Source organism: Populus nigra, chromosome 6, assembly GCF_951802175.1.
Source record: "Populus nigra chromosome 6, ddPopNigr1.1, whole genome shotgun sequence".
Lineage (NCBI taxonomy): Eukaryota > Viridiplantae > Streptophyta > Magnoliopsida > Malpighiales > Salicaceae > Populus > Populus nigra.
In genome coordinates, this window is record NC_084857.1 from 7061753 (window position 1) to 7088792 (window position 27040).

General features: G+C 35.9%; 4 protein-coding genes and 1 pseudogene across 5 annotated transcripts; 4 read left to right on the plus strand and 1 right to left on the minus strand.

Moving 5' to 3' along the window:
* Positions 1-924: 924 nt before the first annotated feature.
* LOC133696287 (receptor-like protein kinase ANXUR1) lies at positions 925-4009 on the plus strand (annotated as a pseudogene).
* On the minus strand, positions 3948-10051 carry LOC133696289 (protein Iojap-related, mitochondrial-like). Of its 2 annotated transcripts, none has more exons than XM_062118439.1 (3): positions 9596-10051; positions 9115-9219; positions 3948-4437 (listed from the first exon to the last, which is right to left on the minus strand). In XM_062118439.1, exons 1-3 carry the CDS (start codon positions 9651-9653, stop codon positions 4364-4366), a joined length of 237 nt encoding a protein of 78 aa, XP_061974423.1. In that variant the 5' UTR covers positions 9654-10051; the 3' UTR covers positions 3948-4363. The 2 variants fall into 2 exon arrangements, 1 of the variants encoding a protein (XP_061974423.1); XR_009842649.1 differs by lacking the exon at positions 3948-4437 and adding an exon at positions 8395-8728 and having other exon boundaries at positions 9596-10040.
* On the plus strand, positions 6648-8205 carry LOC133696288 (LEAF RUST 10 DISEASE-RESISTANCE LOCUS RECEPTOR-LIKE PROTEIN KINASE-like 1.2). The gene is made up of 3 exons (XM_062118438.1): positions 6648-7485; positions 7604-7654; positions 7742-8205. Exons 1-3 carry the CDS (start codon positions 6732-6734, stop codon positions 7828-7830), a joined length of 894 nt encoding a protein of 297 aa, XP_061974422.1. The 5' UTR covers positions 6648-6731; the 3' UTR covers positions 7831-8205.
* A 2690-nt stretch (positions 10052-12741) lies between the features above and the next one.
* LOC133696033 (FIP1[III]-like protein) lies at positions 12742-21191 on the plus strand. Its single transcript, XM_062118047.1, has 8 exons — positions 12742-13305; positions 13868-14082; positions 14336-14462; positions 14671-14739; positions 15068-15169; positions 15260-15447; positions 16136-17936; positions 20347-21191. The coding sequence occupies exons 1-8, from the start codon at positions 12844-12846 to the stop codon at positions 20854-20856; spliced, it is 3474 nt and encodes a 1157-aa protein (XP_061974031.1). The 5' UTR covers positions 12742-12843; the 3' UTR covers positions 20857-21191.
* A 747-nt stretch (positions 21192-21938) lies between these two features.
* LOC133697437 (protein high chlorophyll fluorescent 107) lies at positions 21939-25951 on the plus strand. Its single transcript, XM_062119980.1, has 8 exons — positions 21939-22627; positions 22721-22864; positions 23619-23924; positions 24017-24076; positions 24179-24424; positions 24639-24749; positions 24852-25028; positions 25300-25951. The coding sequence occupies exons 1-8, from the start codon at positions 22079-22081 to the stop codon at positions 25693-25695; spliced, it is 1989 nt and encodes a 662-aa protein (XP_061975964.1). The 5' UTR covers positions 21939-22078; the 3' UTR covers positions 25696-25951.
* The last annotated feature ends 1089 nt before the right edge of the window (positions 25952-27040 follow it).

The following is a 27040-nucleotide window of genomic DNA, read 5'->3' on the forward strand; positions in this document are numbered from 1 at the left end:
TTACAAGATTGAGTTCCATGTATTAAAAAAATTCTTCTAGTTTATTGGAGAAAGAGAAATATTAAGATCGGTAATATTTTTAAATTAAAAAAATATTTTCACTTTAAACATTTATAAACTAAAAGTCCCAGTGAGATACAAAAGTAATGTAATTTCACAATAAAAATAGCAAGAATATACTTAAAAAAATACGAGCCATTCAATATAAATTCATATGAAAATTATCGATCGGTTCCATTGAAAGCTTGTAATTTTCTTGCCATTAATTTTTATTGTTTTTTTTCTTGTGAAATAAGATTATTGTTGTTGTATAGCCATATATTTTTTTAAACTCGATTAATATGAATCTAAATGATGTTAGTACTATTAATTGAAATAACTAAGAATCTGTTTTTATATTTTAAAAACATTTTTTAAAAAAATACCAAGCTATTTTTGTATTTTAAAAGTATGTTTTAAAAAAATACCAAGCGACTATAAATGCCATGAATGTATATTCAAACATTAACAAAGAAGTAAATAAAATTATTTTTATAAACATGAAGAGTGAAAGCACTAAAATAAACGACTGAATTGCATGCCTGTGGACGCATCTCACAGAGTTACAAATTTTATGAATAGCATTTCACAAAAAAAAAAAAACAAAACAATTAGGTTCTTTCATTGAATGCAGGAGATTGTCGGAGAATGGAGCGTAGGAGTTCATTACTGTTATTATAGAAAACACCAAGAATGAAATCATTGCACATGGTCTTGTTAATCGTTATATATAAAGTGAAGGGAAACTATCAAAACTAAAGAAACACCCATGTTTTAAGGGCAATCAATGCAGTAAGGCAGTTTATAGTTCTCTCTCTCCCTCTCTCTCTCCCTCTCTCTCTCTCTCCATTAGTCTCTAACTGCCACTCCTATCGTAATGTCCATCTTCGAAAGAAAAAAGAAAAAAGAAAATCCTCTGTTCTCTCTGCTTCTTGCCCTGCATATTCCAGGTAAACCTTCAAATATCAACCGGTAATGAAAACAAAACGCACTTTATATCAATGGAGTAATCAGTTTTGAACCCCAAAATGCCCACATCTCCATTCATTCTTGCCTACTAGCGAATATTTTCCTTCAATTTTCTAGCTCCCCTGTTTTTGTTATATATTTCTTCTTAGCCATGAAATGCAATAGCCAAATCTTGTTTTCTCTGATTTTCTTGTCTATCTGCTTAAACACAATTTCTGTTACAAGCAAATACTCTAAATCAGAATCAGATTCTGATTCTTATATCCTCGCTTGTGGTGCTTCCGGTGCTGGCACGGATAGTGATGGCAGGGATTGGCAACCTGATGCAAAACACATCAATTCGTCAGGTAACTCAATAACATCAACAGCTGAAAACCAAGACCCTTCATTGCCATCCACGATTCCTTACATGACTGCAAGGATATTTACATCTGAATCTACATACAAGTTTTCTGTTCCTACAAAGAGTCGCCTTTGGGTCAGGCTCCATTTTTATCCTTCTACCTATAGCTCTCTTGATCCTAACAATTCTTATTTCTCTGTTACTGCAAATAGTTTCACCCTCCTTAACAATTTCAGTGTCTCCATTACGGCACAGGCCCTTACGCTTGCCTATATTATCAGGGAATTCTCTCTAATACCAATTGATTCTGGCACTCTCAATCTTACCTTCACACCCTCTTCGAAATGTAATGATTCATATGCTTTTGTTAATGGCATTGAAGTGATTCCAATGCCAGATATTTACCAGCCCGCGGCACTGGTTGGTTTCAGTGACCAAACTGTTGATGTTGGAAGCTCTACTTTGCAAACAATGTTTAGGTTAAACGTTGGTGGACAGTTCATTCCAACAAGGACTCAGGCCTTACAAGAATATGGTATGATGATACACCATATTTATTTGGTGCAGCCGGAGGCGTCACTTCTCAAGCTAACATCAGCATTCAATACCCTACTGATAATCTACCAAATTCTATTGCACCTTTAGATGTTTACAGCACAGCAAGAACAATGGGGCCGGATTCGAAAGTGAATCAGAATTATAATCTGACATGGTTATTTCAGGTTGATGCAAATTTTACGTACGCTTTTAGGTTCCATTTCTGTGAATATCAGGAAACAAAGGTCAACCAGAGAGTGTTCGATATCTATGTCAATAACCGAACAGCACAAGAAGGTGGTGACGTGATAGGATGGGCAGGATCTCAAGGAGTGCCAATCTACAAGGATTATGCCTTTTATGCTAGTGATCGGAGTGGTGGTGATGAATTATGGGTGGCATTGCATCCTAGTGTGTCCATTAAGCCAGAATACTATGATGCGATTCTTAATGGATTGGAGATTTTTAAGCTTAATGACTCTAGAGGGAATTTGGCTGGCCCAAATCCGGTGCCATCACCGATGATGCTTCAGGCCGAAGCAAAAAAGGGTTTTTCACCATCAGTATCCAGTTTTGTCCCAGTGGTTGGTGGCATTCTTGGTGGGAGTGCTGGAGTAGCAATAGCAGCCACTATCTCCATTTTTGTCTACAGAAAGAGGAGGACTGATTATGGAAGTCAGTCTGGAAGTAGTGCTAATTGGTTGCCACTCTATGGAAATTCCCACACATCAGCTAGCAGATCAACAATATCTGGTAAAAGCAGTTGCAATAGCCATCTTTCAACCCTTGCACAAGGCCTATGTCACCATTTTTCGTTGCCAGGGATTAAACATGCTACCAAGAACTTCGACGAATCTCAAGTCATAGGAGTTGGAGGATTTGGGAAGGTTTACAAAGGCATTATTGACCAAAGGATAAAAGTAGCTGTCAAGAGATCAAACCCTTCTTCAGAACAAGGAGTTCACGAGTTCCAGACCGAAATTGAGATGCTTTCTAAGCTGAGACACAAGCATTTAGTCTCTTTAATTGGGTTCTGTGAAGAAGAAGGGGAAATGGTTCTAGTTTATGATTATATGGCAAATGGTACTCTTAGGGAGCATCTCTACAAGAGCAACAATCCAGCCTTGTCCTGGAAGAAAAGATTGGAGATATGTATTGGTGCTGCAAAAGGGCTTCACTATCTCCACACCGGTGCAAGGCACACAATCATTCACAGGGATGTAAAAACTACAAATATTCTCTTGGATGAGAAGTGGGTCGCAAAAGTTTCCGATTTTGGCCTGTCGAAAACTGGACCTGATCTTAAACAAACACATGTTAGTACAGTAATAAAAGGTAGCTTTGGATACTTGGATCCTGAGTACTTCCGTCGGCAACAATTGACAGAAAAATCCGACGTCTACTCTTTCGGGGTAGTCCTTTTTGAAGTATTATGTGGTAGGCCAGCCCTTAATCCTAGCTCGCCTAAAGAACAAGTTAGTCTAGCAGATTGGGCTCTACATTGCCAAAGGAAGGGAACTCTTTGGGATATTATTGATCCACATATAAAGGAAGACATAGACCCTGAGTGCTACAACAAATTCGCTGAGACAGCAGTCAAGTGTTTGGCTGATCATGGATGCAATCGCCCTTCGATGGGTGATGTGCTGTGGAATCTTGAATTTTCTCTACAAATGCAAGACAATTCTGCAGGAGCTAAATTGGTCGCAGACAGTGAAACAAAAGACACCTATTCAATTCATAGAGAGATGGCTGGAGTTGAGGAGACTGGAGTCGAGGAGACTGGAGTCCGTGAGGGAAATGATGAGCCATACACTAGCGAATTTTTTTCACAAATAGTAAATCCCAAAGGAAGATGAGGAAAAATTATTTTTCTTTTTTCCTTAATGTTCTCTTTTGCCATTTATGCCCTGTTGAGTTTCTTGATTCTGTAGGAGTATGAGGAATGTACGAGTATGATAGTCATAGTATAGGACAATTTGAAATGTATTCTTGAACACCTAGTCTGATCAAGTCTGGAGTGGTGTGTTAAACTGTTAACATCACAACTTGCCGGAAATTTAATATTCATTTCTCCGCAATTAGTTTTGCAGAGAAAAATTGGAGCATAAATCAATATCAACATTTTCAGTCCACAACAAACACCATGTCAGAATTTACAAAGCTAGCATAGAAATCACAAGCTACCACTCAAGAAAAACAAAAACATGGAAAATTGTAACATTTGTGCTGCAATTTTTATGCCACAGAGATCAATTCCAAACCCCCATTTGTTTGTAACAAGTCTTCAAAAACGACATCGATATCCCAACAAACTTTTCCAACAAGGGTTCCCTTGGTTGGTTGGTTGCTGCTGCTGGCGCGCGCGCGCGCGCACATATTGTCTATTTTTTCCTTTCGAGCAACGAGCCTTGATGCTACCGTGCAACCTCCTTTGTCAACTCTCTCACTCTCGCCTTCACAAGTTGGTGTTGATTAAAGCAATAGAAAAGAAGACCGCAATAAGAGCACACGCTTCTGCCAAGAAAGCACCATTTTTTCAGACACAACTGTGCATCATGCAGCTAAAGAAACATCAGCTTTTAGACTCGAAAAAGTTTAGTTTCAGAATGATGAAATATTAACATCTCTGCGGATCATAAAACAATATCTACAGTTTCATATACCATAACAAAATGGTAACGAATGTTCAAGGAACAAAAGGCTGGTTTAAAATCTCAGAAGGGGGAACTCATGGTTCAGTGGACTGTGCATTAAAGGATCTAGACAATATTGAGAAAGCTAAAAGCTGAGACTATTTTCATTTTCATGGATGTCAGGGATTGAAATCTTCTTTCTTTCTTTTTGTGAACATCAGGGACAGGGGTCTTGGTTTTTTTTTTTTAATTGTACATGGTGAAATCCTTTCTCTTATCTCTCCATGATAAGACCTTGTTTCTAGGATTATCAACACAACTTGGCAGACTTAAATTGGCGTGCGTACATGAAGGAATTTGAGTATGTGAATCTGACAACCTGACTAGTCTTCAAAGCTTTCCCTCCATTGACCAAGCAATCATCATAAGAGAGCCTTTTGAAGGTTCTTGGTTTACCATTCTTGCAGAGGCAAACCAGCCACAATGGAAGTGAATATTTGAAGGAGCACAACCAAAAACACAGGTGTTGACAATCTGCACCGTGTACTGTGGGGTCCCAAAAGTGGTGTCTCTACTTTGAGAGATGCTTATATATATCTGTTTGTATCGTCACCAACTTCTACTAGTATATCATGACATGTTAATTTATATTTTTGATGTGTTTTTCACAAATCAATTTGTTCTTCACTCCATTCACATTCACTTTCACTTTGCTGCTTGTATAGGCCTGGCTAGGTTTGGTCAGGCTTTATATATATGCGATCTGTCTATGTTGAACCTGAGCTGCCCCTGAGCTTTTCTCCCAATTTCATGTCGATGGCTTGACGTCAATCCTCCCTATGAATTTCAACGAAGTGTTTATATACTTAACAATTAATATCCTCATAGAGTTATTGAGATCTTTATCAAGGTGCATGACTTGCAAATTTTTAAGATGAAGCAGCTATATATGCCGAACAATAACTGATAGATTAGTCATAAACACAAACAAACAATATGAAAAAAAAAACCATTCCTATAGAAACAAAGAAACCAATAAAAATCACCTAAAATGCTAAAATTAAGGAACAACAAGATCACCATTTGCTTGTGCAGTTGTAGAATCTTTACATCATTTACAGTTGGAAGGAAACCTGACCAGCTCCAGGTTGCAGGCTATCTAGCCTCGGACATAAATGACTGTCTGTGCTATGATATGCACATGATATCACTTTGTACAGGATACAGAGCAGTGGCTTGCATGAGATGTCAGTGCTATTGTCTACTCACTAGTCTGTACAGTATCTTACCAGACCAAAACACCCCCTCAAAGTCAGCTACATCTCTCATTTCCCCCCCCATAAAATCTAAGGGTCATTAAGTAAATGACAGGTTTCGATTAAGGCTTGGCAGGGACAAACTCCACGGAACAATATGCATGTGGTTTCTGTCTCTCTCTCTGTTTTTTTTTTTTTTTTTTGCCTGAAACGGAAAAGGATTAAAAAGCCAAGAATTGATTACATGGTTGGTCTAATAAGCCACAGGATGAGCGCAAGTGGCCCTAAATAGCTTTTGTGGACTGTGAATTAATAATTCTTATTGTGGGCAACCATCCATGGAGGTTTATCAATTTTTGTGTGCCTACGGGCTTGAGTTGGATGGTAGCTGGGCTTGACAAATTCCTTCCTCTTGTCTCCTAATGACTTTACCAATTTGTGCCCAGCTAAGAGGTCAAGTCCTCAAAGATGGTTTTTTTTTCCAGGACAGAACCACCAAGCTTATGGGGCATGCCTAAGAGTCAAAGATGGATAGTTTACCTCTTAAAACTTCAGACCGAACGCTACAGAGCCTGCGGACCAAACATTATCGGGTCTTCATCATCATGTTGGTGCTCTTGAGGATAATAGTCATTTAGCATATAATGATGTACCTTGTCTTGCATAATTTATTTTTCATGAATGGGAATCATCCATAAAAGAACTATAAATTAATGACTTATTCCAAAAATTTCTGTATCATTTCTACTTACTTCGCTGACTTCCCTTTATTAAATTTTAGCATTCTACTTGCTTCGTTGACCTCCCTTTATCATATTTTAACAACCCTGACCAGAAAACAACAACAATAAACTAGTTAAAACTCAATGGATCGACCCAAATCAATTATAGTATGCCGTCGGCCTCTAATTGCCAGTTTCATTTCATCAACAAGCATTTCCATTCTAAAACATGGCCTCTCTAGCTCGTCTTCCTTCTATTCTCTTCCTTGTCTTCCTCTACACCTCCATCAATGGTGACTCTAGTGATCAATCACCAATCACAGCATGCCCTTCCTTTGACTGCGGTGGTAATGGCATCACAATTAGCTACCCCTTTTGGCACCAAAGTCAACAGTTTGAGCATTGTGGATACCCAGGCTTCAATATCTCTTGCAGTGACCAAAATCCAATGATCTATCTCTCCAATGATCTTTATCCTATTACAAACATCAACCACTCCAGTAAATCTCTTACCCTTCACCATACCAAAATAAGACGAGCAGATTGTCCAAAAGTACCCCATGATACTATCACAGTAAATAGCACTCCTTCACTGTTCAATTATACGCTAGGCAATAAAATGCTGCATTTCTTTTATAATTGCACACTGTATCCACCTTCACTTCCACATATAGCATGTTTACAGTATGGTATTAAGCAGTCATATGTGTTCTTGGAGGGAGCAACACCAGAATTTGATTGGCATAGATATTGCGAGTCAGTTGTGAGTGCCCTGGTGAGTGACGAGGCAGTTTATAGAGACTTGGTTCAGGGTTTTGGTCGGGCATTGCAAGGTGGTTTCAAGTTGACTTGGAAGCAACTTGATGGAGCATGTCAATCTTGTGAGGCTAGTGGTGGATTATGTGGTTATAACAATGGTCTACACGAGAATTTCTTTTGCATTTGTACCAACAGGAGGCATTCAACGAACTGTTATGACCAGGGTACTTTCCTTCACATAATTTTATAACATATGTTTATATAGCAAGCACATATATTATTTACTAGCCCCTACTACTTGAACTTATGAATCTGAGAATTTAGTATTGTGTGAATTCGCAGGTGCACTAACTACAGTTAGACCAGAACCTAATTACATATACGTTGCCATAGGTCAGTATCTCAAACTGGGATAAGGAAAAAAGTTTTTGATAAGCCTTTACTCTGGTGACGGACGTGCAGTGTTCTTTGGTCTTGCAGGTGCATTGATTTTTGGTGGTTCTGTTATTGCAGCAACTGTGTTTTACTTCACTCAGAAGAAGAAAGTTGGTTCATACAAACCAGTTTGAGTACAATACACAGTAGTTGGCAGACAGGTTCCTCTAGATGTGTGTCAGTGCTTGGGCATGATGTGCCTTGCAATGAGTGGGATACCCTATCTGCCTTTCCCATTTCATGTACAAAAGAAGAAGAAGAAGAAGAAGAAGATAACGGTACTTGCAAGTAGTTAACAGTTGCATGTAGTGGGAAACAAGGCATTCTATTTTCACTGATTGGCTTCAAATTCCATTTATGTACTTGATTTCACCAAAATCCTTTCATGCCTAAAGGATATCACTAGTAAGAGCTGCTTTAACTTGCTATAAATCTGTATCAGTAGAAATGTAAGCCAAAGAAACACTATATCATATGTTATTACTATTAGTTTGTGATTTATGAGCTAATTCCTCGTTCTTTTTCTACGATCCTTGCACGGAAAAGGATGGAACAGAGATTCCGAGAAAAGATGAAACAATATAGACAATTCAAAAAAAGTCTAGATTAATACGCACGAGCAGCTCCAGAAAAACTGCAGAAAATTATTCATAAACGACCATTATTTAATTTAAAAAAAAAGTTTGGAAACCCTGTCATGGTAAGAAGCCATTCCAAATAAGGATTGAGATTGAATTCTAAGTTTCAAACAATTTGCTGTACAACTAAGATGACAGTTATCAATAGATTGCCCCACAGACCACAGAGTCATGGACCTATCCCGTCCAAAACCCAGGCAGAAAAAACATTACACACATGCAGAAACTTATACATACACGTATATGCAAGTTTATAGAACTCCACAAGACCAATACATTAATCAGCAACTTAACCACAGAGAATATTTAGTGCAGAGTGCTCATTAAATTGGTTAGAAAACTCTTAACTCTGTCTCTCCCCTTCAAGCCGACGGGTAAAATACTCAGAAAGCTACTGTCAGATTTAGAAGACGCAAAATGGATAAAAGGTGGAAATGATTAAAAAAAGAGATGCAGTTACAGCTAGATTATTCTCAAATTTGCATACATCTCTCGCTCTAGAAACCGGGATAAAATTTTAAACCATCTTGCTAAAGATTGGAGCTCAATTGCTTTTTTATACTTGGATTTCTCTTCTGCTAAATGCATATTGAATTTTCCTGAAAAGCTAAAAATAATTTAACTAACAATCTCGATTCGTGCTAATGCATTCCTCTATCTTCTAGATAAAGAAGAGAACCCAGCGTACAAAGTCATGTTGGTGGGTGGGTGTGCGTGTTGGGAAGGCAAAAAATCAGATAAAGACCAGAAAGGTTTAAAATTTGTAATCCTCGAATTTACCTTTTACCCGAACTGGCTCCTCTTTAGATGTTTCTGAGGTCCAAAGACTTTCCAAATCGTAGTCTGCTCGAGCCTCCTCATCAAGAACATGAACTATCAACTTACCTAAGGACAGAGAAGGTAGCAGGGTTCTATGAATCAACAAACCTCGTTTATCACCTTAAGAGTTCATCAAAGTACCAATGTTTCACAATTATGCTAACAGAATTTAAGTCAATTTCAACTTGCTCGTAGGGTTACTATGAGCATGAAATTGATGCCCGTATTGAGTAAGGTACAAACTCAATAAGAACACATACGACTATGCAAGAATTATTTGACAGAGTCTATTCCAGTTTTCCCCTTTAAGCAGCGAGAAAGGAAACTCTAACCAGCTCAACTTTGGGCTGCATTGATTGTAAAATACCAATATATCTAACTTCTTCTTTTTTCTTTTTCAGTAACAATATATGCATCTAACATTATAGAGAGGAAAACAAACCGGAGTTAATGACAATCCACTGTCCTCCCTCTTGCCCTTCTACGCCGGGGAGGGTCATTCGCCGAGCACCCTTTTGCTTTTGCTTAGCCTGCCCGTGCAAATAAAAAACTCAAGACATGAACGGGAATCTTAATGCTTGGAAAAATCAACAAACATCTTAACACATGTTGTTCTTAAACACCAAAGAAACCATTATCAACCAATATCCAAAACAACGAACACAAACCCTCCTGCTCTACCCAGTAATACAATGTAAGGGCATCCCTAATGGGAGAGTAGCCAAAGTAAAAAACTCTTTTTTTAGCTTTTTTTCCAATGATTTTGCAGTTTCAAAGAGATAGCCAAGTAAAAAATCAAAATAGTTTTTCAGTTAAAGAAAGGTGATTTCAATATATCTATAAAAAAAAAAGCTCAAAGTATTAAAATAGATTGTTCAAGGATTTATTTTATCGTCTACATAATTTTTCTCAAAAAAATAAAAAATAAAAAATATTAATATTAAATATATTAAATTATAAATAAATTGTTAAAATGATTTTTTTTAATGCATATAAAAATATATTTATACTATTCAAAAAAACTATATTAACAATTTTATTTTTTAAAATGACTTTTATTATAACTTTCACGTCATCCGCTCTCGGATCAGTGAGAACCTTCTCGATCTCGTTTAGGTCCAGCAAGCCTTTATCGCTGTTGGATTCAACAGCATTTGAACCTGAGAACCCAATGAGTGAGGAAGTCCACCATGAGTGAGGAAAAAGGTGTTTAACACGTGTAGCACTCACGCAAATAAGTGAGGAAGTCCACCATGATATGGCGCCACGTGCCGCAAATTTGAAGCTTTAACAGCTGTCTTTCCCAGATATTGTTGGAATCGTCTCGAAAGTTCCGCCTTAACTAGCAACGAGTGTCAATGGAAGAGCTTTGGTTTGGCTCCGACGAGCTATTCTTCTTTCATTTCTTTTTCTTAAAACATTTTCCATGAAATATGCTATTTTAAAGAGATAAATTATTAAGATAGTATAAATATAATTTTTTTTATTATATACACTTTAATAAAAAAAATCATTTAAAAATCTAATTTTATTAAAATAGAATAAATAAATGTTTTATTTTTTCTTAATGATTTTGATGTTTTTTTATAGCTATATTTAATTAGCTTATTTATTTATTGGCCTCATTTTATTAATTTTAGTTTTTTTAAAAGATACATAGAAATAATATATATAAAAAGAAAGATATTTTATGTAGTATTTTATTTGACTTTCTCTTTGAGCATGAAAGACAAATAAAAAAAATCAAGATATAACTTTTTTATTTTCAGCTCTCCACAGCTGCGTTGGAGATGCTTTTACTATTTCCTCTCTTCTCTCATTGTTTTCCACGAATAACTCTTTTCAAATTGGCAAAGTTGATTGGCAGTTTTATATCAAATTTCGTTTTAATTATTTCAATTGTTATTTTTAAAATATTTGTTTTTTAATTTTATTTTACAATATTAAATATTAAATTTGCTTAGCTTTATATTTTTTTTGGATTTTCATTTTATAAGTCTATTATAATTTTGTGACTCGTATCGTGGGTTTGTTTAAGTAGTTTTTTTTTTTTAATTTTTTTTTCACATTGCATTGGTTATGAATTAAATTTTATAATTTTGATTGATTTATTTTTCTACTAAGTTATTCTAATTTTATGACTCGAGTAGCAGGTTGAGAAGTCAACACAAGTTAATTCAAGTTGTTTATTTTTTTTAATTGAGTTTTTTTAAAAAAAATTTTAATTTACTTTTTACATGGATATTTCATTCTCTTATCTGAGTTGCTTGTTTGACAGGTAATCCATGCTGTTTTTTTTATTTTTTTAAATAAATATTTTTTCTATTTTCATCCTTAGTATTTTGCTATTGATATATTTTTTTTACATTCTTGGATTGATTAAAAATATATTTTAGATATTGTTTTATTAAAATTTCATTTAAATCTTTTGTTATCATGTGAGATTATATGAATCTTTTCAAATATTGCATTTCTTGTTTTGCATGTCATTGTGATTAATTTTTTATTTTATTTTATTTATTTGTCGAAGCTATTTATTTTTGTTACATATAATTAAATAAAGCAAACTTATTAAATCTAATTTAATTTTTAACTCAGAGTTACTTTTGAAAAGCATGCCAGTGGTGCCCAATTAATTTTCTTTATATTAAAAAATATTTTGATTCCATCAATAGAGTGGTCCAAAGCACCGATTTAGTGATCTGATAAAAAAACTAAAACACAACAAAACATTAAATAAATACACAAAATTAATATTTTTAAAGATTAAATTTGTAATTTATTCTTAATATTTAAGAAGGTTTTAAACATAAAATTTCATTACATGCTCTAAGTTAAATTCAATTAAGAAGGTTTCAATCATGCTGAATCTATTTGAGTGAGCTCTGATATTAAAAAAAAAAAAAAGAAGATCATGCAAGATTCACGAGGACTGTAGGCTTGTGAGACGATTCCCTTGATTGTTTTAGCAGTTCTAAAACCTGTATCATTCAAGACACTATTTGTTTATGTTTTATAGTATTTCATTTTTCAAACACAAGATTCATAAACAGAGTTGTGAGCAGTAAAATATCAAATTCGTGCTGAAAAGTGGCTTGTTTTTATGGTTTAAAAGTTTTTTAAAAAAATTTAAATTTATTTTAATTTTTATTTACTTCAAATTAATATGTTTTTAGTATTTTAAAATATTTTGATACGTAAATATAAAAAATAATTTTTAAAAAATAAAAAAATATTATTTTAATATATTTTTAAATAAAAAATACTTTAAAACATAATCGAAATCACAATCAAAGCCTTTCTTTTATTTTTTAAAAAACCATGTTAGTTAGGTGTGCAAGAATTATAGTTTTCTTTTTGCTATTCAATTTCTTAATTGTTTCAATTTCATTCACATTAGTTTGTTTAGAGGCTACTACGTAAGCGGTACTAAATAATTCATGAGCAACTGGAAAGTGATTAAAAATGTACAAACCTTGAGGGACTAACTTGTTATTTTCTAACAATACAAGGACCGAGTTACGATATCCAATTCTGAATAGTATGGGTAGGGTTTATGGATTATCCCATGGTAGGGTTTTAGCCCTCTCATAAACACACTCTCCACTTCTCTTCTTCACTCATTTCGAAACCATCAACAAAATGGTCTCTCCATTTAACACAAAATTTAATAACCTTTAGGGTTTCCAAATGGATGATTTAACTGGTGATGATTTCGGTGATTTATACTTAGATGTTGTGATTCAAGCGAGTTCAGTTATCAATTCATTACCAAACTCCAGTAATTTATATACAGAATCAGAATCACATCAAGGAAATGAAGGCAGTGATCATAAAAAAGTTAATCAAAGCGAAAAAGAAGAGAACCTGGTGTCGGTGTCCAAGGAATTAAACGAAGAGAAGTTGGGGGTTTTGGAGGAGGTTGGTGATGGGAGTGATAGTGAAGATGATCTGAATATTGTTTTGAATGATGAGGATTGTAAAGGGTTTGAAGTTGGCAGAGCAAGGAACGGTAATGGTAATGGCGGTGGCGGTTTCGAGGAGGAAGAAGGGGAGGGTGGTAATTTTGTTGGTGCTAAAAATGGAGTAGAATGTAGTGCTAGTGGGAATGGAGTAAGGGGTATTCATCACTTGCCTCATTTGCATTATAAGGTACTGAGTTTTCATGGAAATGGTGTTATGTGTTTTTCAGTTCAGATTTTTGTCTCTATTTTTTTGTGGGAGACTAGGAGTGTACTTTTTGGACTTTAGTCGAAATACTTGATTTTAGAATTTTTATGGATATGAAGTGTAATTTGCTGTTTCTAACATTAGATATTGAATTTTACGGAAATATTGTAATTTTCTTAGCTGGAGTTTAGTATGAGTTTGTTTTGGGTTTTGTTTAATTAGTTTGTTTTGAAGTTCATCTTGGTGATTGGATTTTTAATTTGTAGCTTTAGATCTTTGGTTCTGATTTATTAACTGCAATGACATGACTGATGGTTATGTAGATGGTGTCTTTTTGAGAATTGTCCGGGTATTGTACAAGACCAAGAATGTAAAAAAGTTCAAAATCAGCAGTTTTGATTTTCAGTTTGTTTGATTGCAGAATGACATGTTAATATGATATTTTGTTCCGTGTTTTTATTTTTGATAACGATAGTATTCCTAGAGGTGGAAGTTTGATGTGAAAATAACCTAGTTATTTTCTTGTTCTCCTGCTATTGTTTAGAATGTAAGACCTTATGGATCATCATTTCCGAGCAATAAAAAAGGCAATGAATCTGCTGGGGTGGCATCTCGTTCTTCCAGCTCTGCTAGAGGTAATTGGGAAGATAACAGGTGCAAGCAACACAAGGTAAATTCAGGCCGGGTTGCTAATTTTCATGCTACAACCAATTCAGTACTATCTCATGGTGGATATGGTTACTCACTTCCATGGTATAGGTTAGTAAATACCCCCATTACTCCAGTTCTGTGCAAATACAATTTATTTAGGGTTGTTATGAGATAGCACACAGCAATGCACATACAAAATGATTTAATGTTCTAAATAAGGGTAAATGTTATTTCACATTTATGAGGCTGCCATTGCTGCAGTGATGAATGATTAAGGGAATTTTTGTACTCTTGTATTGAATGCAAGAGTTCTAATTCTCCAGTAATACTAAGTAAAATCTTGCTTCCTTGTATTCAACAGGAGTATACTAGATGTAAATATTGATGCATTTGAAGAAAAGCAATGGAGGTATCCTGGAGTTGATATATCCAATTTCTTCAATTTTGGTTTCAATGAGGATAGCTGGAAACAGTACTGCATGTCATTGGTAAATTTTTGAAACATTATACTCATTTTGGTCAGATAATTGACCTTATAGTCATATGATCAAAGAGTTCTAACACCTCATTTGCAAAGGAAAAAAAAAGAACAGAGATATGCCCAACTGATTTATGATAGGTATTATTGCCATTACCACTTTTTTGTTAACTGGCAATTGGCCACTAATCATTGAAACTCTGTGAGATGCATTGTAGGAGCAATATGGGCAACAGTCTTACATGCATGGTGCAATGTCAATTCTTCATTCTTCAAAATCTACCCAGGTGAGTTATTTTTATTTTTTAGGGGTCTTTTCATGGCCATTGTGAAATCATAGTTGAATGCTGGAATTCCAAATATATTCTATTTGCCTGAAATCAGGCTTATGAATTCAGACCTGAGCAGAATAGTATAGCTATAGCTGACCATATTAGTCAAGTTGATTCTTCATCAGAATATGCTGATAGGGGAGGGAAGCAGCTGGGATTGGTACCCCTAAATTAAGGATTCCTTATTTTGATATTACCACATTGACTACATTTATTTTTTCTATGAATGTCTAGTATGCTTTCTTGTATGCTGTTATTTAATGAATTGTTTTGATTGCTTCAGCGAAAAGGCAGAGCAATTCAGGTTGAAGACAGCACTGGTGAACGTCAACCAACCATGGATCTAAGGCGTCCACGTGTTTGGGATTCTGATGTTGTTATAAAGGTTGGATTTTACTTTAAATATGTTTGACTTCTCTTACAACATTTTTTTACTCTATATATAATGATTAATTCTTTGCATGATTTGGAACAGATCAATGTGCAGGACTCCAATGACAATTCCTCTCAGTCCAGCATGGAGCAATCACGCCATATAGATAGCATTGAACCCGGAGCATCAAAAAGAAGGGATTTAAATGTTGATGATAAAAGAGATGCCTGCTCTTCTGGTAGTGCCAGTAGAGATGAACCCTCTGCGGAGTCTCTGGAAGGAAATCTCAGGTCTTCCTCTCTGAAAAAGTTTTAACCATTTAAATATCTAGAATTATCTTCATATTTCCTGTACAATTGGTTTGGCTTGGATTTGTTTTCCTGGTTGAATATGGTGGCTTTATGGCAATCAAAATCTAACATGGTACACGTCTTGGATGCGAGTTAGAGTTTTATTATGCTTCTGGAGTTCGAACAATAGAAATAGATTTGGCAATCAAAATCGAACAATAGAAATACTCAGTTTAGTAATATTGCATCTAATGAATCTCATATTTTTTAAGCAGAGGCTAAAAGTCTCATAAGCATTGCTTTTATGCTTAATGTAATATAATGAAGCAGAGACTTGGTTAATAGAAGATGATGTTGCTTGGTCTAAGATTAATTTTCATGTTCATTATTATGGTTCTGGAGTTCAATAGAAATACTCAGTTTAGTAATATTGCATCTACTGAATCTCTTATTTTTTAAGCGGAGGCTAAAAGTCTCATAAGCATTTCTTTTATGCTTAATGTAATATAATGAAGCAGAGACTTGGTTGATAGAAGATGATGTTGCTTTGTCTAAGATGTTTAATTTTCATGTTCGTTCAGGCGACATATATTGAAGGGCTATTACATTAGAAGTTTAGCTTTCTTTATATTCCAGTGCTTTTGTTGAGCCACTGATGATGTTAATGGTTTTAATTTGTTATCATTAGGGGTTTCCAGTCAATGTCGGTGTCCAATAAAATGTCTCCGAATACTGATAATTATGAAGCCAACCAGATTTCTAATGCGGATGGGTATCGCCATCAAAAGGAAAATGCCCATTCTTCAGAAGGCATTGCTGAAAAAATGGAAACTGTAGACGAGGAAGAGGAAGAAATTGACAGGAAGGAGTGTAAGTCAGATCAATTTCTGAGTGAGCCAGAACTATCACTGAGTGATTACAGTTATTTTAGCCCAAGTCTATCCTACTCTGACAGTAATTCTGAAGCATCCAGAGACAATATCTGTCATCCTCTCAAAGATTCTCCTGGTCCCTTAAGAAAGCCATCTTTGGGCACCAAGTTACAGGAATCTGTTACATCTAACCATAAGAGCCCTAAAAGAAATGGTGTTATAAGAACATCAGGTATCCAAAATTGTTCAAGTCATAAAAGACCTGTTTGGGAGGAAAGGAAGGATCACAATCGGAGACTCCATAGAGTTCCTGAATGGAGGATCCTTCCTAATAATGATAGCTATACCTCTCCCACACTTAGGGATCGCTCATCCCTTGATTGTAGCAGACAGATTGAAAATCTGCATGATTTTGATTATCGAAATGGAGAAGATTTCTCTTATAGTCGGCAGAAAGACCCTTCTTGTGGTTACAATGGTAAAAGGTGCAGGGATGACCATGCTCAGGCTGTTTACAAAAAACACTGTCATAGAAAATATAATCATAGCTTTAAAGATGAGATGATTCCACAGAACAGAAGGGATTGGAATGAGAAGGAATTTTTCCATGAACGAAGCTGTAGAATAGATGATCAAGATACGTGCAAAGATTTGTATAGTTCTGGAAGAGGACTCTTTCCGGAGGACGTGATTCCTCCCACTTATTGGAGGCCAAGACATTTGGTTTCCAAGTACAACAATCACAAAGAGAGAGAAATTCTATGGAAAAGGAAGAGTGGAAACATCCAATTTCAGAAGAGCACTCACAGTATGCACTTGCTTGGTCATGAAAATGAAGATGACTTAATGCAAGAAAATTGTGGAAGATCTGTTCCACTGGCCAACCAGAAAAGGTTTTCTTTGAATGAAAAATGTGAAAGGCGCAACTTTATTGGGAGAGAAGGGAATCCTTCCAGTAGAAGGGTTAAATATGGCTGTGATCCCCGTATGGATTTGAATAGTTCATGGAACATGGAAACTGAAGAAGATTATTGTGATCCACTTCATCAACATTTTTTCTCCAAGTATCAGAGGGAAACTTATGAATCCAATGATGGAAGGTGGCAGGAGATGTTGCCGTCAAGAAGTGTTATGTTCAACTCCAGATTAACTGAAAGATATAGGAGACCAAAGAGACGAATATGCATCAGGGAAGGCCAGGATCGTGGTTGGGATGGTAGTTTTAACGATACCATTGATGCTGAAGATGGTATCATTTATCCTGACGATCAGGTTCATTTGGAGAGGAGAAAATATAGCAGGAGATCTAGAGTACTTAAGTGGAAACAGGATAAATCTATTTTAAGGCATCATGTTGGTGATTTTTATGTTGAAAGGAAACCATGTTTCTATGGAGTAACTTCAACACATGAAAAAATTCATGCTAAACATAGATCTGCCACTGGTGGGGTGGTGGTTAATGGTATGGATTTTAGCCGGCATAGCTACAAAATGATCAGAGAAGGAAGTAATGCTAGGTGTGTCAATAGAAATCCTGGTAGGATGTATAGAAGGGGGCATGAGAAGATGGTCAGGAGGTGCTGTGATCCAGTTGACTTGAATGTTGGAGAAGTAAAGGTAAACTTAGGGAAGCTGAGATCAAAACCTTGTACAACTGTACTTGTATGTATTAGTGCTCTTCTTTTGAGCATGTCTTTATTCTTGTTAATGCTATCTCATTGTGTGTTTATCCGACATGTCTTCTCATGTTAAAATTTCCATGTGATTCACTTTGTGAAGCTCACTAAGAATTTTTTCATGTCTTCCCATCCTCTATTGTCAATAAGCCATTCAGGATAAAGAAACACTCAGTAATAAGCAGTTGATCGTGTTCTGCAATTTCCCCACTGCAAGTGTAGTGTGATGTTTCTTGTTATGGCTATGGAATTGATATTTAACATGCTACCTTTCCATTTGATGTTAGTATGGAATTTTCAATAGTATGTCCTTGTTTGTTATTGTAGAGACGTCAGAAGGTTGAGAAATGAAACAAGCTTGTCGGGAAAATATTAGTTTTCTAGGAATCAGATTTTGATAAACCACTATTACAATGCTTGTACCTGATATTGCATGTTATTCTCCTCTGAAAGTATATTTGCATGTGATTTGCATGCTATGCTCTTCTGGTGATCATTCATACATTTTATATCCTCTACACTTTATATACTTGCCACTTCCGAAGTGAGATATTTTGGTATATTTAGCATGCTTCCGTCATGGATCTTATATTTAAGATTTGTTAATAGTAGGGGCAGATTGGCAAATGAAATTTAGAAAGCCATTACATAGTTTCTTTTGCACTGAAGAAGGTTATTGTGAATTTGAATGTAAAGTACCTCCAAAACGACAGGGCAATGTAATTATAGTTTTTTTCTTAGATGCATTGATTACCCTCTCGGGTGAAGTTTTTAAATATTTATCAAGTTATCAACATTGCATCCCTCTGCCCCCCTTAATACTCTGGTGTATAGTTTACTCCAATAAAAGGAATATTGTTTTTGATAACTCAATGGCATGATAATTGCTTCCTAAATTATGAATTTTGTGGGGAATCTGTGATTTACTTAATATCGGGAAAATTTATCTGATTGATGGTTGTTGCAGATTGTAACAATTCTACTTGATAATTTTTATTTCTTTGAGTTTTTGAATTAGCCATCTCTTTGACAGCATGTTCCAGCATTTACATTTCACTCGCCGTTATGCAATCTCATATATTTTGTGACTGATCCTTATGATTACTATACCCCTGCTTTTCTGCTTATTCATCATCTGTCTTTTTTAGTTGATTCAGATAATGATTTGGTATGTCTTGATGCATAGAGACATTAGCAAACTGTTTTCCTTGCTAAGAGTTATCATCTCTTGTTGCATTGTTGTTGTGAAGTGAATTCTTTTTGAGATTTGTCTAATGTTCAAATTTGCACTTATTGTTTCATGCATTGCTCTTGGATGTTCAATTATCCTATTCAATCCTGTCCTAGGCGCATGTTGTTGCATTATCATGTGAAATATTGTCCATTTGTTCATTATCCTTTTTTTTTTCTTTTTCATACACCAAGTCCATTGTGATTTTAAGCTCTGTATTATGTGGTAGATTATCATTTCCTATTAGCTGCATGATTTGACACCATGGAGGTTATTTGCTAATTTATTGCTTGTGTATGCAACCAGTATCTCTTTTTATCAAATTCTGTTGTTATTTCATGGTTTGTCTTCGCTGAGGGAAGAGCTACTAAATACAAGCAGCACTCGTAATGTTGCATAACCAGTTTTATAATGTGAATGGTTTAAATTTTTTTTTTGTCTTCTTGTGAAGAATTTGTAATGGATTACATTTATTTTGCAAGGAGAGGATTTGTTTGATAGGGTTCTAACGAATCTGACCTTCTCAATGCCAAGACTTCCTCAGTGTGTTTGTGAAGAGCTTGCCTTTGGTTCTAGGAAAGTCGATATGTTTGGAAAAGAACTAAATATAGGTCAGCCCATGGAATGCTAATATTAATTAAGCTTTGGGAACGACTGGGTTCTTGTTGTAGCAGTAGTCATTTTGATGGACTGTTTGTAAATGGGTATTTAACTCAGCATAGGCTGAGAAGGTGTCTAATGCTGTCTTGTAAAGATAGGGAATTTACTACATCTGAAGACAGCATACATATCCTGCCAATCTATGTATAATTTTTAGTAGCTTGTTTCTTAAGATGCCAGAGTTGATGACTAATTCATATGATTGTGGACTTGCTATAAAATATCTGCACAGATTTGCTATCTTAATGGTTTTCAGGATTTTGCTTATTTGGGTTCTCCTGCAATGTGATCTAGAATTTTTACAATTTTGATATATTCTTTGAATCATTCAATTTTCTCCATAGTTTTTTGTTTTATTTTCTATCAATATCGTAGTTAGGTATACATGGTTAACATTTTCTTATGGCAATATATTATGAAGTTCCCTGAAAGATGTTCTAATGGTCGAAGTTTAATGCAGAAAAGTATGTTTAAAAGGATGGATCTGAAGTTTGCCAAGGAGCCAATGTGTTCGAAGGATTTCAATGAATCCCAGACAGGAATCCAAACTGATGTTCTTGAAACTGGAGGTGATGATAAAGAGAAATGGATCGGTAAATCTCAAGTTACTGAGCAAAATGAAAAATTGAACATTGAAGACGGCCAGATAATGGCAGAAGAATCAAGCATGGAAAGCAAGTTGGCAAAAAAATGTGCTTTTAAAAGTGTGGTTCCAACTTGCAATGCGAAGAATAGAAATTTTCTCTGTGAAAATGCTTCCAATAGAAACAAGAATGATGGGGCAGTTGACAGTAAACGGATACTGGACACGATAGCAAAGATGGAAAAACGTAGGGAGCGCTTTAAGGATCCAATTGCACAGAAAAAGGAACTGGACAAGACTTCCAAACCCCAAGTTGAAGTGATAATCGATACAGTTCCAGCTAACCAAGATAGGCCAGCCAGAAAAAGACGATGGGGTGGAACTTAGGCGTTCGCAGGTACATTGCATTTATCCTTTCTTAATCATCCATTCTGGGGCTCCAGGTTTACCTCAGACTGTCTATTGATGGATAGAAGCAGGCAAGTTATCATGGAAATTACTACTCGATGACTGACAAATTATGTGGAGGTCCGGTGGAAATATTTCATTTTTCTTGATTTAATAAATGCCATGCATTATTTAATTGTGCTGATACACGTCTATGATGCTCATCATAGTGTTAATTTCATATTTAATTGATGGCTACGACAAGTCTCGGTTGTATGATATTCAGAGCTTGATCATTATTTTCTTTCAAGTTAATATTTATTGATTAGGATAAACTTGATGCTTAACGCATAGTAACAAGCGTTGATGCTTAACGCATAGTAACAAGCGTTGATGCTGAATCTTCTAGTTGTAGAATATTTTTTGTTCGTCTTTCTCAGTCCCTTTCTGTCAGGATGCGTGTTTATTCTCTCAAAATGATGCTTATCTGTTGAGTTTGTAGGTTGATGCGTGAACTGTTGCATAGCACTGTGCCACTGTTCGCACTTGTTTATTTTTTTCACACTTTGTTTTCCATCATTCACCAGTGGGAATATTTTTTCACACTTTGTTCTACCAGTGAGATCAAGCTACTTATGGTTATTTTTATTTTGAAAAATTTATTTTTGATATAGAATATTAAAACAATTTCAAAAAAAAATTGAAGTGAAGAAAAAAAATAATTTAAATTTTTTTAAAAAAATACAAAAACAATAGATCCTTTGTCATGAACGCTCGTATCACCGTGTCCCAAAGAAACTAATTCCTTTGTCTTGAACGCTCGTATCACTGTGTCCCGAGATAGCATGAGATAGACTATGATTTCCCACCAACAGAAGCTGTCCACGTGGCATAAAAATCTGCAAGCTAGATTAGAGAGCTAAGCCACCCGATGTGTTGAGCGACGTGGCTGCTCTTACGCCAGTGACGTCCCTTGATTGCATAGACTAAAGTACCCTCAAAGTCACTGCATGTCTCGTGCTTACCCGAAAAACAAAAAAAAAGACTTCATATAACTGTAAAAAATAAAAAATGCTAGTGTGCCACCTCAAGTCCAAAAGGCCGCGGTGGTCATTTACACACCACACCTCTTTCTCCTTCACAAAGCCCGCCCAGTATTCTCTTCTCTCGACCACTTTCCTTTCCATCCGTTAACAAAAACAGAAATTTGAAAGAAAAGAAAATGCACCTCTTCTCTCCTTCCTCTTCCACTTCTACTTCGAAAGCAGCTTTCACTCTCTTCTCTCCCTCTCAAAACCCCAACAACAATTCCAAACTCTACTTCAAAGTCCATACCAAAACAAGAACAACTATACCATGTTCCTCTAAGGAATCCCCTCCTGTTCTAGACCCAAAACCTCTCTCCTTAGAATCATCAAGAACCAGTGAGCTTAGCAACCGGGAAAGCAATGTTGTTATTGAATCAAATAGAGATTCTTTGGAGGGAATGCTGGTTGTTCGCCGGCCGGAAATGGAGGTTCCCGGTGAGGATTCCGGCGAGAGTAGTGAGAAAGAGAGCGATGATGATAACACTAAATCCTTGACAATCATTGATGTGGGCCTTGAGGAGTTTGCAAAAAAGATGCCAATTTTTGAGCCAGAGAGAGTGGGGTCCTCTGGTTCCGGTCCTCAGGAGAAGCCACTTGATGTGAATTTGGACTTGGCTTTGTATAAGGCCAAGGTGTTAGCTAGGCGTTTTAAGTATAAAGAAGCTGAGGAGATACTGCAAAAGGTTTGTTTTTGTTTGCTGTGATTAACTTTGGTTGATTTTTTGAGGAAAATATTGGTGCTGTTAAAAATGGGTTTCTCTTTGTGGTTTTTTAAGTGTATTAGTTATTGGCCTGAAGATGGGAAGCCATATGTGGCATTAGGGAAGATATTGGGGAAGCAATCAAAAACAGAAGCAGCAAGAGCTGTGTATGAGAAAGGGTGCCAGGCAACTCAAGGAGAGAATCCTTACGTTTGGCAGGTTAGAGTCGTGTAACTATTCTTTCCGACTACAAACGAGATTCAACTCTTAATGCTAATCTTTTTTGATCGATTTGGTAATTGTTGAGGGCTTATGAAATGCTTTGATCCTTATTTATGTCCCCAAAGCAAGTTCTAGGGCATTCACTCTTGTTTTATTTCTTAAGCTATTGGTTCTAGGTGGCAAGGTCAATTGTTACCTGAGTTTGATCTTGGTATTGATTTCCATTTTCCATTCACTAGTAACTGTCAAAAAAAGAGGGAATCTTGAAGGTTTTTTTTAATTTCTTACATTGTTCTGCCACTGGCCCCTTGGAATTGCGGTAATTTTACAGTTGAGTCGTGCAATGTTTGAATTCTGCGAAATTTGTTGATAGATTTCTGCATTCAGTGAATATCCCATCTACTCATGTAACACAGAGAATAGTAAATGACGTCACTGTATGATCATTTAGCTTCTTGAATAGGTTGCGTAGATTTAACTGTTGTAAAACTCCCTAATTCCAAACTTGTGGTCGCGCATTTTGTCGACTCAATCACATCAGCATCCTGCAGGTGCCTAATATTGGTATAGCCAATATATATGATGCTGGTTCATTCTTTGGTTTTTTTCATGGAATGATAGCATGGTGATGTATGTTGTAAAATTAGTAGCGCTGGCTCAACGTTGGTAAACATATCATAGGATGAACTGCATTCCTATTCTACTTTCATTTCTCGTATTTGGATTTAACCAGCACATGTCCTTGGAACAGTGCTGGGCTGTTTTGGAAAATAAAATGGGTAATATTAGGAGAGCAAGAGAGTTATTCGATGCCGCCACAGTTGCTGATAAAAGACACGTAGCTGCTTGGCATGGTTGGGCAATTCTAGAGCTAAAACAGGGAAATGTTAAGAAGGCAAGGCAATTACTTGCTAAAGGCCTTAAGTTTTGTGGTGGAAATGAGTATGTTTACCAGACACTGGCACTTTTGGAAGCTAAAGCAAATCGATATAAGCAGGCTCAATACTTGTTCAGGCAAGCAACTAAGTGTAATCCAAAAAGCTGTGCCAGTTGGCTTGTAAGTACTTGGCATCCTAAACATTCTTAGATTTTGTGATGTTGCTTTCATAAATTATTTAGTCCTCAATTTGTTGAGATCTTCTGATTCAGGCATGGGCACAACTAGAAATGCAACAGGAGAACAATCTTGTCGCAAGGAAACTCTTTGAGGTATTCCTTGCTTTAAGCTGTATTTTTTCCACGTTTTCATGCAGCATGCTTCCTTTTCAGTCTTTCATTCTGTGATATTCTTGTTTCTAATTTAATCTGCAGAAAGCAGTACAAGCAAGTCCTAAGAACAGATTTGCATGGCACGTATGGGGAGTTTTTGAAGCTAATATTGGAAATATTGAGAAAGCAAGAAAACTTTTAACGATAGGCCACGCACTTAATCCAAGGGATGCTGTTCTGCTTCAGTCTCTTGCTTTATTGGAATATAGACATTCTACTGCAAATCTTGCGCGAGTATTGTTCAGGAAAGCATCTGAATTGGACCCAAGGCACCAACCCGTTTGGATTGTAAGATGTTTCTTCATACAATACTTAGATATAGCAATCAAAGTTGATCAGTTTTGTGTCATATCTTCTTCTTTCGAAATTCCTTCTTGTTGCATGCATAGTTGATGCAAACATAAATAGCAAATTATTCTTGTTTCTATTTTTCTCATTATTGAAACACTTATACACTCTATCACTGTAAAATTTATATGACTGTTTGATGTTCCAAATTTAGGCTTGGGGATGGATGGAATGGAAAGAAGGCAACATATCCACTGCAAGGGAGTTGTATCAAAAGGCTCTTTCAATTAACACAACCACTGAAAGTGCAGCTAGATGTCTACAGGTAATTCGCATGAATTCAAATGCATGCATGGTTAACAACAATGTTGGAATGACTTTTATCCATTTCAACTTGAGTGTCTTATTCAATTGTCATCCATTGCAGGCTTGGGGTGTCCTAGAACAAAGAGCTGGTAACCTGTCCGCAGCTCGAAGATTATTTAGATCATCCCTGAATATAAATTCTCAGAGTTATGTAACATGGATGACATGGGCACAGTTGGAGGACGATCAAGGAAACAGTGTGCGTGCTGAGGAAATTCGGAACCTCTACTTTCAACAGGTCAGTAATCGCCTTTCTGTACCCTAAATGACAAGATCTAGCACAGAAGGACGTTTTTCTGCTGTATATACCCGCATTTTGGATGACCTGGTCATCTAATCAAAATCATCATTGTTCTTTCCTTCAGTCCTGTTCTCATCATTTTGTTATCATTTCATCAGTAAACCAAGCATGCTGCTTGGGAAATTGGATTGGATGTAAACTTGCATTTATTTGTTTTAATGCTGAATAATTGGAGGCCAATTTAACATATTTTCATCCTTTGGCACAGCGTACCGAAGTTGTAGATGACGTCTCATGGGTTACAGGATTTTTAGATATCCTTGACCCAGCAGTTGACAGCATAAAGAAGCTCCTGAACATGGATCAGGACCCGTACAAGAAGGCACAGGAAGCTTTGAGAAATATATCAAGAGGTAAAGAAAAAGGTGTCGATGACAACTCAGCCGGTAATCCATCCTCTAACAGCTTTGGCAATGATAAAGAAGGAAGGGGTAGTGGACTGGATTTGGATTCCTTCATTAAAGAAAGGTTGTCTCTTGATGCAACCAAGTTTGATGTCAACCTGGAAACATCTGCTGCAAATCCGGCCCCATGGAGAGGCAAGTCACCAAGAAGTATATGGAAACCAGTAAAAAGCAATCGCAAAAACGGTGCCAAATTCTAGCTGTCGTTTCAAAGAGGCAGGTTTAAAGTGGCACTGAAGTTCATGGTTCAAGAAACTTATAGTCTGAAAATCGAAAATATTATTTAGTACAGTATCGCTGTAACTATAGCAGAATGTCTCCGTAGAACACAGTGATTTGTAAACTGCTAACACATGGAAAGATAATCCGAGATTAAATTTGTTGATACTAAATTACAGATGTAACAGCCACAAACAATCTATTTTATATAATGCTAACTAGAGGCGTTATTTACCATGCAATGTCCCGTCCTTGTCACAACAACAACCGAGTTACTACAGGCACTAGTAGTTTGCACATGAAAAAAAATCTAATTCATGCATTTTTTCAATCCGTATTTTTTTCGATTTTTTGTTTTTGGTTTTTTTGGGTTCGATCTACTGGATCCATGAAATCCACCGAATTCATGTCCCGTGTTGGATTGATTTTCCGCTTCACCACCTCGAAACTCAAATGCCTTGCACTCCGAGGGCATATGAACAACATTTTCGTCGATTTGAAATAAATTCAAGAGAGATTACCCCGCAAGAGGGAAAATTATGCTCCAAATAACCATCACTCATCTGAGCGGCAAACTCTTCTTAGTTTGTGTGCGGGAATCAAATATCAGTTATTAGAAGAAGAAGAAGAAAATAGATATTTTCCAGACTCCTAATTGGATTGTGACACGTTGAATGCAAGCTACAAATATTGATGGCTACGCGACTTTTCATATAAAGTGTACAAACTCTGAACTTCAGTGCAAAATAATATTAAAATAATTAAAATAATAATTTTGTACTTTCTTTAAAGCGTGCAAAATAAACATAAAATAATTAAAATAATATTTTTTAATATTTAACTTTTCATTTAACACACCCATTAAAAATGCTCTTACACAAAGGAAAGCGGCCGGGCAAAAAGGAATATTGCTACAGGACACGTATTTTATGCCCATCGGTGATCAAGTGGTGCCCGTCAAGATAATGGTGGCGCGAGCGCAGATTGGGAAAGACTTACAGTCATAATTTGCATGGAGATCTGGCTCAAGAAGAATGCCTGATAGTGTCCATTCATTACAAAAATTGTAATCCTCATTTCTATGCTTTTCAGACCAGTTTGCAGTGCCAAAAACATAGCAATCGTTTCTTGAACATAGCGACATTGATGAAGAAATTTTTTTTAAAAAAAAAACCTAAAACATGAGAATAGATTCCCTGATAAAACTTAGAAGAGCATTTTCCTGCAGAAAAACCCGGATAAAGATGCTTATGGTGAGTTGTTTAAATATATTGCAAGAGCTTTTTGAAGAAAAAAAAACATTTTCTTTAATTGTTTTTAGATTTT